At 40.7% G+C, this 14008-nt stretch overlaps 1 protein-coding gene across 1 annotated transcript in view; it reads left to right on the plus strand.

Moving 5' to 3' along the window:
- LOC147029362 (B-cadherin-like) overlaps positions 1-8902 on the plus strand; it is a 56623-nt gene extending 47721 nt beyond the window's left edge. Inside the window, exons 14-17 of the mRNA XM_085872366.1 lie at positions 3108-3253; positions 5276-5608; positions 5760-6056; positions 7531-8902. Coding sequence (XP_085728492.1) covers positions 3108-3253; positions 5276-5608; positions 5760-6056; positions 7531-7704 — 950 coding nt within the window. The 3' untranslated portion in view covers positions 7705-8902. The remainder of the gene's footprint in view (positions 1-3107; positions 3254-5275; positions 5609-5759; positions 6057-7530) is intronic.
- The last annotated feature ends 5106 nt before the right edge of the window (positions 8903-14008 follow it).

Consider the following 14008-nt stretch of genomic DNA (forward strand, 5'->3'; position numbering starts at 1 on the left):
TAGGGTTTGCCCTAACCTAACCATAATCCTAACCCTAACCCTAACAGCCCCTGTTACCAGCAAGCTGGTGCTCATTTTGCCAACCTCAGAAGGATGACAGGCTGAGTCAACCCACCTGGTGTTAATTAAATTGCCCAACAGGGGCTTGAACTCAAAACTTTATAATCTTAAGTTAAGCAGCTTAACCGTTAAGCCAACACCAAGCCGAGGTTTCTTCCTCATGTTGCCTGAGCAGTGATCGGTAGCGATTTTGTAGTGTTGTCAAGCACTCTAGATGGTATATAGCATCAAGTGGGACCAGATTGCCATCTTTCATGCTTGCCATTCATTCTGTCTCATGTAGTTCTGCAGCTATCTGACTAATATTCTCATCAGCTCCAAGAGTTCAGATTTCATGGAGGTGTCCCTCTGCTTGTTGACAAAACAGACAGACCATTTTGCTCATCGACTGACGCTGAAGTTGTTTCTCTCAAGATGTACTGTCTGCTGTGGTTTCATCCCTCTCTCACTTTTTAGTGGATCTCTCCAGCTTCTCTTTGCTGAACTTCACAGAGCAAGATTTGTGCAATGCAGCCTGTTTTTGGACAAGTTCACCTACAGTCATGTCTTCTCCAAAGTGAAGAGCCACATGGTGGTGTTCCCAGGATTCCAAGCACTGGCGTTATTCAGAAAGGAGCTGTAGGGGTCTGATTTGTCCCCACTTCCCTTTGCATTGAGTGGACATTTTTGAGGCTCCATAGGCTTTTCTTGGCATATCAACCACTACTTCCAATCCATGTTACCAGTCAATCTGAAGAGACATAAAACACTTTGAAAGTGCTTCGAAATTATCGACTGATATTGCCCGAATGAACCTGTTGATTTAATCTCGGAGCAAATAATCATCCGGTGATATTCTGTTTGGTATAATTGCATTCCTTGCCCCATAAAATGTATGCTTAGATTCCAAGATTGAGAGCCGAAGTGGCTTGGAAGCCAAGATATTGGTACTTATACATTTTTATATGGTGGCCGCCTTTGAAATCCAAGATGGCCACCATATAGTATGTTGAGGAAGTGGTTCTGATTAAAAATTAAAAGCAAAGGCACTGGGTCGCCTGTGGAAAATTTTTTAGTGATTTTGGTTGGAACGTCCACATCATTGTCAAATCTCATCAAGTCCTGGAGTGAAGAATGGATTTGAACAGACAGAGGAAGCTGGTTCCATAGGTGAAAGAAAAGAGCAACAAAAGAGTTACAAAGCTTTCATCCGCAGTCTGATGGAGTGCTGCTCCCCCCTCTGGGGTGGTGCTCCTGCCTCACACCGAGCTTGACTTCACGATGTGGAAACCAAGGCTTTTATGATCATTGGTATCTCCCATGATGAAGCTGTCTTTGGGTCTCTCTCTCTCTCTCTCTCTCTCTCTCCCTCTCCCTCTCCCTCTCCCTCTCCCTCTCCCTCTCCCTCTCCCTCTCCCTCTCCCTCTCCCTCTCCCTCTCCCTCTCCCTCTCCCTCTCTCTCTCTCTCTCTCTCTCTCTCTCTCTCTCTCTCTCTCTCTCTCTCTCTCTCTCTCTCTCTCTCTCTCTCTCCCTCTCTCCCTCTCTCCCTCTCTCTCTCGTCTTAAAAAAAAATTTGTATACCTTGTCAAGGCTCAAATGAGAACTAACACACAATGCACAGCAAGGGGGGCATGAGACAAGAGGGGCGTGGAAAGGACAAAACAGTGGGGAACAGAGACATTAGGAGATCTGTCGAAGGGAGAGGGATGGGGCGGAGAACACGGGGAATACAAGGTGGACATTACAGGGACTTTCAGGAAGGAAAGCAAGGGATTTGAAGGAGGTGGGTTTGGATTAGGGCACTCAAGGTCTGCCAAAAAACACCCTTCTGGTGAAACTGCCAAAACTCAAGAATCACTGCTCACCTTCACTTTTTCATTCCTCTCTGTTCCAGAGGTGGGAAAAAAAATTCCCACACTCTCTTCAATCCCACTTCTGTCTCCAGTGTTGCTAGACAGTGAGCCTGGATCTTGGGAGTTTCACAAGAAGTAGGTTGTTGGCAGACCATGTGAACCATGCAGAAACCTTGGAGGGAGTGGGGATTCGGATAGGAGGGTATGTGAGACAGAGCAAGGAAAGAGCAGAGGGTGTGAGACAAAAAGGAGGCAGTAGAAGACAGACGCCAACAACCTGTCCGCGATGTGAGAGTAACAGGCCCAGGCTCAGCTTCATCGTGGGAAATTCCAATGAAGTCGAGGATCATGGCTTTCACAGCAACAAATGGTGAAAGTCATGAGGCAGGGGGCGCTAGGCCAAAGAGAACTGTACAACTCCATCCAGCTGCGGATCAAGGTGGCAGCATTACCTAGCATTTTACAGTTTTTGATCGGCCGAGGTTAAAACTGATCTCCAAGACTCAGACTGGGTGTTGCAACCAGTCCAACCACCACCGAATCTGTGTTCAACAAAACTTGCTGGTGCAACAATTGCAGCGTACGCTAAAATATACAATCTGAAAAGATAAAATAATTAATTAAGGTGGCATTTGAAGTAAAAGTAAAACCCAACTGAAAACGTTTGTATAAGGTCACTGTAGGGCTTTATTGTCTGTCTTTGGACAACTGATGCAGCACAGAGCTGTAGGTGATATTATTAGTTTTTTTGTGGGGTGGGGGGGGGCAGCTGTGATGCTGATGCAGTGTCCCCTCTGTAGGTTAGAGCAGGAATTTGGAATTTGGCCAGGGTGCAAGCAATATGTCACCTACTCTTCAGGAAGGACACCATGTGATCTTTAACAATCACCAACTCATGTCAGCAGATGGGACACCCGTGTGAGGGACTGCACACACATTGATGCTTTGCTGTGCATGTGAAACACCAGGATGACAGTTTATAATTGGGTCGAGATTTGAACTCAGGCTAGACAGCTCAGAGGTGAGTGTGTATGCACACTTCTCGACTGACCTGCCAGCCCTGACACCTGACTGGATAAAGCACAACCTACAAAGGTGTTGGCACCTGAGTTGTCCATTTCAACTATTACTATTCTATAGTGGCTAAATCATAGCAGTGGAGATGCAAAAATAATAACTTGTAACCGCACTGTGTCTGTATATTTCTTCCACCAGCCCTTCTCATGATGATGACTTACAAGTTCTGCTGTGGGGGTGCTGGAGTTCCGATATGCGGGGGAAGTGAGAATTTATTGAAAAATTTTCCAAGTGATTTCCCAAAAGGCTCACTGATCCAGTACCACGATGAGGGAGCCGGCGAGGTCAGTGGTTAAAGAGGAACTTAGTATAATATTGTACTTTTTTAAAATAAAAAACCCTCCCCCACTGCCTTCTTCAGAAATTCTCATTTTATTTTTAAAAAAATTGCATGCAGACCCACTGCCTTGATTTGTTTCACAATGAAAATTGCATCTGAAGCATGCATTACGTGGTACTGTACGATGGGTATGGTAACGAAATCCAACATGTGCTTGCTTCCCCATGTTTGTATGGACGTGGTGGTTATTCTGTTCTTCATCATCTTCTTCCTCTAATAGGAAGCATGTGGCTGCTATGAATGTCTTGCTTTTGGAGCGTGGCTGTTTTGCTGATGCAGTGCATCCTGTGGTTACATCAGGAATTTTGATCAGGAACATCAGGAACATGAGGAATTGCATCACAAACACACACATATATATATATATATATATATATATATATATATATATATATATATATATATATATATATATATATATATATATATATATATTGAACCTGGCAAGGATATTGACATTGAGGCCCTGACTCTTGTTGAAAGATACTGTAGGATTTCTAGTGTCCACCAACTAGTGCAAGCAGAAGAGGTAGCTGTCAGCTTAATATCCTTCATTGACACAATTTAGCCTTAATGCACATAAAAGGGGTTGTTAAATATCCTAATAACCAATGAATAATCAATAAAGCTATGGATCATAGCAATATATGTGACATCATAGGGTGCATGGATGATTCGGGTATATGGACCATAACGGTAGCATGTTCAGTTAGTGTGTTTTTGTTCAGAATGTGCGCTCCACTGAGTGCCATTCTTGTTACCTCGTTTTGTTTTCACCCCTTTTCTGTCTGTTTGTTTGTTATTTGCAAAATCGAAAATTTTTCAAGTATATTGGTTCGTCGATTTTGTCTGTCAGTCTGTCTGTGTCTGTCTGTCTGTCTGTTTGTTTGTCGCCTACAGGTCACGACTTTAAACCGACCTTCACGAAACCTCAGCGCATGGCATAGCTTGTCATAACGAAGAAGCCTATTGTTTTTGTGGTTAAAAGGTCAACATCGGCCAAAGGTCAACAACTTAGGTGGTATTTCCAAAATCATCAATTTTCATCCGATTGACTTGAAATATGAAGAGGCTTTACATTTCAGGTCACCAAATTCAACCAGCCAATTGTTTTTGAGGTCCACATCGGCCAAAAGGTCAACATAGGCCGAATTTCTAAAATTGTCAATTTTCATCCGATTGCCTTGAAATTTGAAGAGGTGTTGCATATTTGATTATTGAATTCAACCACCAATTATTTTTGTTGATTATTGAATTCAACTGCCAATTATTTTTGAGGTCAAACTTGGTTTATGGATTTTGCAAATCTCTTGCTCCGCATGACGTCTTCTTCTTCTTTGTTTGTTTGTGTGCTGGATATCTCAAAAAGTTGTGGACGGATTCGGACAAAACTTGGTGGACAGGTTGGGTGTGTGCGGCAAGGACGAATTGATTCGATTTTGGTGAAGATCCGATTTCGGATCCGGATATGAGAATTGTTTAATTTTCTAAGTGATTCTTCACCATTGAAAGATCGGGCCAAAAACTATGTATTGCATGATATTTGAAAAATGTATTGGACCCGATATGTTCTTGTGGATCAGGTGTTCAGTGGTGGAGGTATGCGCTCTACTGAGTGCCCTTCTAGTTTCGGTTCATCTTTTCATACAATTAAATTCACATTCCGCTCATGGGACTTCGCGAAGCGTAAAGATGATCATGGTGCTAATGTGAACTCCAGCTGGTTTTACCTTTTGAAAAGCATTTACAAACATCTTCAGCAATCTCTCGTAATCGGATTCAATGTGTGCATAATGTTGTATCTATAAAAATGGGACTTTTTATTTTCTGCCTCAATCAATCTCCCCACAACATTCCTTCTTGTGAGATTTCCTCCTTTGCTCACCCACCACACCTGACATTCAATTATTCTTCCATTTTTGATCTGCTTTAATCTTTTTCCTCTTGCCTATGAACAAACCCCCAGACTCTGGCAGCACTGCCCTCCAACGGCTTTGACACAGTGAACTCCAAGACTTCGACTGTTGGTTTGGAGAAAAGTAAGGGCTTGCACCAGATCAAATCTGCAATGCAGGTGAAAGCTGGGGCTGGAGATACCGTTGGCTTTGGCCAGTTGTCTTCTTTCACGCACAATGATGTGGTATCTGAATCACGAATGAGTGAAATGGCTGTAGCCAGCGGAATGATTTCTAGTCCGGGAGTGGTGACCATAGGACCCAGAGGAGCTGCAGAGATAATCACCACCATGGAGACCACACTACCTGCTGTTAGTGCCAACGGAGAAACAGAAATGTTTGGGGTAAGCTTGAATATGGCATGGTCTTGTTCAATAGTTATGGCACTCTTGTCACATACTTTGTATTCATTTTTTATTCATCTCAAGGTCAGATTAAAAACAAACTAAATTTGTCATTGCTACCCTCTTCCTTGCACTCCTCAATTAAAAACAGTCATCATCCATGGATCAGGTACATGGCACTTTAACTCGAGAAAGTCGTAGTGGTCAAGGTGGAGCTCGCTGGTCCTTCGTAGATGGAAGTAGGACGGAGGGAGCTCCTACCATTTTGAGCCCCATTTACCTGAGCTCACCTGGCCCAGTGACCACACTATCATGTGGCGGAGGACTAGGCCACTGTGTGCAACGTGTCGAGGCCCCCGTGGCTATGTCACCCACGAACACACTTCGCTACCAGGAAGTGAGAGGTCGCTCTGATATCTGCGAGAATGCACACCAACTCGTCTCAGAGGTAAATCCTCCGCTGCAGCAACAAATTTTTGTAATAGCATGAAAGTTTACTGCACAATTTCCTCGATTATGTATAAGGTGATTAGCACTGTCAGGTATTTCAGGATAAGTGCTATTTTAATGACAGGATGCTTTAAATAAATAATCTTCATTGTACATTATACAGCGGATGAAATAGTTACCTCTGCCACCGAAGGTGGATGTAGGATATTTTTTAAACCTCTGTCTGTTTGTTTGTTTGTGAACAGGAAATATTAAAAAGTTGTAGAGGATTCGAACGGAATTTGGTGGACAGGTTGGGTGTCTGACGAGGAGGAATTTATTGGATTTTGGTAAAGATCAAAAACCGGATAGTAGAATTTTTGAAGTAATTCTTTACCATGAGAGATAGGGTCAAAAAAGATTTATAACATATGTCAAAAAGTTGGGGATGGATTTGGACGGATCTTGGTGGACATATTAAAGGGAAGGGGTATTGACGGATTTGGTAAATCTGTTATGGGTGTGGCGCAGGCATGATGGGCCGAATAGCCTCCTCATGCGCATAATTTCCTTGTAGTTCCTTGTAATATTGGGTGTATGACAAAGGTAGAATTGATTCGATTTTGATGAAGATCCAGATCCGCATCTGGATATGAGAATTGAATTTTTTTTTAAAGTGATTTTTCATGATTGAGAGATGGAGCCAAAAACGATAATGGTCACGATATTTCAAAAAGTTGTGGACGGATTATGACAAAACTTGGTGGATGAGTCGTGGAGGTAACAAGAACAAGGTGATTAGATTTTGGTTGAGGTCAGGATCCAGATCCGGCCTATCAGTGGGATTCGAAACGTAAACTGTTCAGCGTGGCTGAGGTGTACGCTCTCCCGAGTGTCGTTCTAGTTTATCATGCACTTATAATGAGAGTGAGACGGTGTAAGGAAATCCACCACAAGGAACATCAACAAAGAACAACAAAATCAAACCTAAGTTTTTCATTCCAATGACGAGCGTTGATCAAGTGATGTCCATGCACCAATTGTTTGGCATCACTAAATGTTAGACATCTGGACCTGTACATCAGTGCAACACCAAGTGGACATTGTTAATTTTTGCCAAAACTATCCATTTACTCGGCGAGTGTGAAATTATTTTCTCCATTAAGTTTAATCTTTTTTTATTTGTGTTTTTTTTTTTCCTTTGCAGTTTTGGTGATGAGTGATTTCATTTTGTGGGATTGGGGAGAAGTTATGGAAGGCAGGAGATAATGGATGAGTTTGGGTTCGGGTTATTTTATGTGTGAGTATGGTACGGTACAATGCTGTACTGCACACGAGATTATAGTATTGCATGTAAATGTACGTTTTTAATTTCTACTAACACGTACCTTTTGTAGTCGAAAACTTTGATTAACTTTGGTGTGAAGGAGAGAAGGTAGATGTGCCAGAGGTTGTGCGGATGGGGTGACAGTGGCGCAGCCCTTTTTTGGCAGATGAAGAGGGTGGCAGATGCAGATCCACAGCTCGCACCAAGCGAGACTTTGCTGGTCTTCGAGTGGGAGGGCAATGCCACCCCAGTGGACAACCTTTCCCTCTGCTCCGAGCTTCTTGAGGATCAGAGAAAACTGAGCAAACAACCACTTTGGTCATCAAGCCCTACCCAGTGAAACCCTTTTCCTTTCACCGACTTTCCAGAACCTGTAATATTTCTACCCATTTGGCATTACATGTAGAGAATGAAATGTCTGCCTCGCTTTGCTGATCCTGGCCTGTTTCTACTATTTTGTGCTGACCAACCTGACAGGCTAAGCTTGGAGTTAAACAGTATTTAAAAATAATAATTCATTGAATCCACAAACTTGTTATGGATTTCATAATTATTAACGGAAGGAGAACTGTCAGCTTCCATGATCGTGTCCAGTCTGCTGGATTAAGTAGATATGACCCGATTGCACTTAAACCCAAGTAGGATTCATTAGTACCTTTACCATGTCATTGGGCTGACTGCGTTGCAATTAATGAACATGCCATTACCTAAAGATGTCATCCTCTCTCTGCCTGCCAGGAACTTCACAGCTTGACATGCTATGCTTACTCGGCCATCATTCTTATTTCCGTTTAGGTAATTTTTTTCCTGCTATGTACGGCAATAAGATGTTAAAAACTGCTACTTCCCTGTTTCTTTTGTACTTTTAGCAGAGCTTTGCTGAGATGTGGAATGGGGAGCCGAATAAAAAAAGGAAGTTTTTCATTCAATAGATATATATGCATAATTTTTAAACAACATGTGCTTGCTACACAATCCTCAAAAAGGTTCTCTGTCTCACTGAGTCAACTTGTGCTTTCCTGCAATGAGGACGAGTCTGTTAGGACAACGAGGACCCTCAAGCGTTAGGCCAAGTTCAAGAGTCGCTTGCTAGGAATTAAACAGTTGGTCAAGTAATTAAATGGATGCTTGCAAGAGACTTGTAAGTGACGCTTTTATCTATGTATTAAGGTCGCCGGATTTCTCTGTCCGTCCCTCTGTCTGTCATGCTCTTTTTGCTGGGACGTCATTACGGCAGTACGTCTCGCACGGGGCCTTCTAGGGATGCTACATCGCCAGCACTTAACCCGTCCCGTTGCTTTGCTCAAGCATTTGGTCTTTTTGCATTTGGTCTCATTTCATGACTTAATGAGAATAATTTCATTTTTCAACTTGAAAAAACCCCACAAAAAACGATGTAACTAACATCTGATCCCTGGGAACATAAAACTAATTCATCTCATTGTTTTTTTTTTGTGAAGAATTGTGCTTATTACTGAAGTTAACACTGGTTTGTTAAAGTCAAACAAAATGTTTCTGGAATAAAACAATTGCAAGTATTGACTGTCAATAAACTGCTGTTTTAACATACATAAATGATGTTGGTGAACTACTGTCATCATCACAGGGGATTGGTGAATGTTGTCATCACATCATCAATGGACAACATGGTGAATGTTGTGCATCACAGTGCTCGGTAGAAGGATAATTGTACCCTAGTCCCTGAACAGGGGATTGGTGGCAGACACTTCCATGACTGATGTGTGATGAGAAAGAGATGTATTAATTGTTTGAACATTGATCGTTTCATTGGACATGGTGGACAAGTGGTAATAGACAATATCTCTGTGGTTGTGAGTTCAAACACGACAGAAGGCGACATTATAAAGGGTTTGGACTCGCAGCTTCGGGAAATTGAGCCTGTCTTTGAAAAATTGCCACGGCAGTAGTGGAGTCAACATCGGCCAAAAGGTCAACGTAGGCCGGATTTCTAAAATTGTCAAATTTTATCTGATTGATTTGAAATTTGAAGAGGAGCTGCACATTTGGTCATTGACTTCAACCGACAATTATTTTTGAGCTCAACTTTGTTTTGTGGATTTTGCAAGTATCGTGCTCTGCACATCGCCTTCTTATTGTTACTTGGCGAAATCTTCGATTTTGTCAAGTATGTTGGTCTGTTCCGTTTGTTGGTTTGTTATCTTGCCAAAACAAAGTTTTTCAAGATATGTTAGTCAGCTTGTATGTTTTTTTTTTGTCTGTAATCACGTATAAAAAATTCTGCAGAGCACAGTTATCATTGGAAATTTTTGTAACCGCATATCAGAGGCCTATAGAGGTCCCTTTCAGTGCACAAAATTTTGAAGGTCAAGGTCAAAGGTCAAGGTCACTTTGGCGCAAATCAGGGGAGTCGACGAAACCCTTATTTTTTGAGTAATTTTGATCGGATCGTCTTCAAACTTCATGGGAATATAGTTCATGGTCTGGCGCTCAGCTGATTAATTTTTGGTGGCGATTGGCCTTGACCTGCATATGCTTTTTTTTTGTTTGTTTGTTTTTTTTTGGTCTGTAATCACGTATAAATCACTCTGCAGAGCACAGTTATCATTGGAAATTTTTGTAACTTCGCATATCAGAGGCCTATAGGAGGTACCTTTCAGCACATAAAATTTTGAAGGTCAAGGTCAAAGGTCAAGGTCACTTTGTCGCAAATCAGGGGAGTTGACGAAACCCTTATTTTTTGAGTAATTTTGATCGGATCGTCTTCAAACTTCATGGGAATATAGTTCATGGTCTGGCGCTCAGCTGATTAATTTTTGGTGGCGATTGGCTTTGACCTTCATGGTTAGTGCCTGAGGTCAAACATATTTGACCCCAAGGTCAAATTTTCAAGTTTTAGGAACCATATCCTGTAGTACCTCAAATTGAACACCTCGATGAGTGCTTTCTAGATATGTCAAGCTTGAGACATTATGACGTCATTTGGTGACGTTATGAGGCAAAAGCATATTTTTCATGGTTACTCTGTAGAACGATTCTCATCGGAATCTCTCCTAGGCAGATATTCCTCAAGGAGTCGCTCCTGGTGGATATCAGCTCTGTTCACCTCAGTGTGACCTTAAAGAAGTCACACATGGTCACCTTTTGGCAAGATACGGATCACCCTGCGGGTGATATTGGTTTTTTTGTTTGTTTGTTTGTTTGTCCGGTCATCTACAGCCCAAATGGCTGGACCAGTCGTTCTTAAATTTTTACACCTGATAGGCAATCCACCTGAGACAGTCCGCGTCCAAACCCCGTCTTAATCGGACTAAACGTCACAACGTGATGTCACACACGACAACACATTTTTGGACATAACTCAGTAACCGGAAGTCGCTGACGCCAAATTAAACTTCATTCAAATATCTAAATGATTACTAAATGCATCTTATTCGAAATTACGCATAGTTTTCACAAGCATATGATGTCAAAGTTTTGCCTATTGACGTGATTTTTAAAAAAATATATTTACTCTCGTGTGCAGCTGAAACTACTGAAGTAATCATTCTCAAATTTTAACACGTGATAGCAAATCTTGCTGAAATAGTCTGGGATCAAATCATGTCATAATCGCACTTAACGTCATGACGTTACATCAAAAAAAGGTGAAAACAAGCTTTTGAACATAACTCAGTAACTGGAAGTCGTAGCGACTTCCTTTTGACGCCAAAACAAACTTCAATAGAATATCTAAATGTTTTAAACTGCATGTTAGTACAAATTATGCACAGTTTTCGCAAGCGTATGACGTCAAAGTTTTTAGCTATTGGCGTGATTTTAAAAAAATTCTATTCGTTCTACAGGTCACAATTGTTAACCGATTTGGATGAAATTTTAAAAGCTGATTGAAATCTACAGTGCAAAAAGATATGTGACTTGTGGTGATATTCAAGATCAGGATCTGGATTCTGCATCACTTTATATTATTGCCCATTATAAACCAAATGGGAATTTTGTGAATTACACGTCTATTTCTCAAACAGTTTTGCACTTATTATATTGAAACTTATACTGTCTATTTATGCATGTAATATTAACATGTGCACAAAGTTTGATCGAAATTGACCCAAGGTCAAGGTCAGGGCCACCCAAAACATGAAAAGCACACATATAAAATACATATTTTTGTTTGACAACATATTTCAAACCTGATAACGGGATCGTAAAGCTGGTTGAAAAGCAATGTTCCTAGGTATTTTCTAATATTTTCTATGATCAGAATGAAGGCAACAAGCACCGATGATAAGTTGTTGAATGTCACATGGTGGCTTTAAATGAGTTGTGAAAATTTTCAATCTGCTGCCGTTACCATGACAATGCGCGCCTGATAATTAACCTCCGCCATCTTCGAAGATGGATGGAGGTTACTGTTTTGACCCCTTTCTGTTTGTATGTTTGTTTGTTTGTTTGTGAACAGTATTACGGAAAAACTCCTCAACAGATTTCGAGGAAACTTGGTAGCGGGGTGAGGTATGGTCCAAGAATTATGTCATTAAATCCCCCCCCCCAAAAAAAATTGTGAAAGAAATTATTTTTTTTGCATTTCTACATGTTTTAAGTTTTTTCCAACCCCCGCAAAAAATTGTTACCCCGCCCCAAAAAAAAATTGTTGGAGAATTTTTTTTTTGCATTTCTACATGTTTTAAGTGATTTCCAACCCCCCCAAAAAAATTGTTAGAGATTTTTTTTTTTGCATTTCTACATATTTTAAGTGATTTCCAACACCCCCCAAAAAAAATTGTTTGAGAATTTTTTTTAATTTTTTTTGCATTTTTACATGTTTTAAGTGATTTCCAACTCCCCCCAAAAAATTGTTACTCCCCCCCAAAAAAAGAAACAAAATTTTTTTGCATTTCTACATGTTTTAAGTGATTTCCAACCCCCCCCCAAAAAAAATTGTTAGAGGAAAAAAAAATGTTTGCAACTTTTTTTTCAACAAAATTTCGATTTTTTTTTTTTTGCATTTTTACATGTTTTAAGTGATTTCCAACCTCCCCCCCCAAAAAAAAATGTTGGAGAAAAGAACCATAACTGTCAGCACTGTTGACATTATATTTAATGAATAAGATATAAGGTTCACTTGACTGGCCCAGCAGTATTGGTGGCGGAGGTTTTGCACTCTCCCGAGTGCTCCCCCTCTTTTACCTCTGCCATCTTGGAAGATGGATGGAGGTTACTGTTTTCACCCCTTTCTGTTTGTTTGTTTGTTTGTGAACAGTATTACGGAAAAACTCCTCGACGGATTTCGACGAAACTTGGTGGGGAGATTGGGTATGGTCCAAGGATCATGCCATTAAATTTTAGACTTGGTCACCCCCCCCCAAAAAAAAATTGTTAGAGAAAAGTTTTTTTTTTTGCATTTCTATGTTTTAAGTGATTTCCAACCCCCCCAAAAAAATTGATAGAGAAAAAAAAAATTTTTGCAACTTTTTTTTCAACAAAATTTCGATTTTTTTTTTTTTTTTTTTTGCATTTTTACATATTTTAAGTGATTTCCAACTCCCCCCCCCCAAAAAAAAATGTTGGAGAAAAGAACTATAACTCTGTCAGCACTGTTGACATCATATTTAAAGAATAAGATATAAGGTTCACTTGAGTGACCCAGCAGTATTGGCGGCGGAGGTTTTGCAGTCTCCCGAGTGCCCCCCCTCTAGTTGTTATTTGTGACGTCGTCATTTTCTTAATGTATGAACTAATAAACACCACACATTCCATGACATTACAGCTTGGACCACCACACGGGAAGGTCAACTAATTTGCCAAGTGTCGTGCTAAGCACGATTTTTTGTTTGTTATCCTCCGCCATCGAAGATGGACGGAGGTTACTGTTTTCACCCATCTGTTTGTTTGTGAAGAGTATTACGAAAAAACTCCTTGACGGATTTCGACGAAACTTGGTGGGGGGATTAGGTATGGTCCAAGGATCATGCCATTAGATTTTGGACTTGGTCCAAAGTCCAATATGGCCGCTATGGTGACCTTTTTGAAAAAATATTTTAATTTTTTTTTTGCATTTTTACATGTTTTAAGTGATTTCCACCCCCCCCCCAGAAAAATTGTTACCCCCCCCAAAAAGGGGGAATTTTTTTTTTTGCATTTCTACATGTTTTCAGTGATTTCCACCCCCCCAAAAAAAATTGTTAGAGAAGAAAAAATTTGCAACTTTTTTTTTCAACAAAATTTCGATTTTTTTTTTTTTTCATTTTTACATGTTTTAAGTGATTTCCAAACCCCCCTCCCCCCAAAAAAAAAATCTTGGAGAAAAGAACTATAACCCTGTCAGCACTGTTGACATCATATTTAATGAATAAGATATAAGGTTCACTTGAGTGACCCAGCAGTATTGGCGGCAGAGGTTTTGTACTCTCCTGAGTGCTCCCCCTCTTTAACCTCTGCCATCTTCGAAGATGGATGGAGGTTACTGTTTTCACCCCTTTCTGTTTGTTTGTTTGTTTGTTCGTTTGTGAACAGTATTACGGAAAAACTCCTCGACGGATTTCGACGAAACTTGGTGGGAGATTAGGTATGGTCGAAGGATCATGCCATTAGATTTTGGATTTGGTCCAAGTCCAATATGGCCGCTATGGTGGCCATTTTGAAAAAATATTTTAATTTTTTTTGCA

This window comes from Eptatretus burgeri, chromosome 3, assembly GCF_056783735.1.
Source record: "Eptatretus burgeri isolate ZD-2024b chromosome 3, Ebu_testis_v1, whole genome shotgun sequence".
Classification (NCBI taxonomy): Eukaryota; Metazoa; Chordata; class Myxini; order Myxiniformes; family Myxinidae; genus Eptatretus; species Eptatretus burgeri.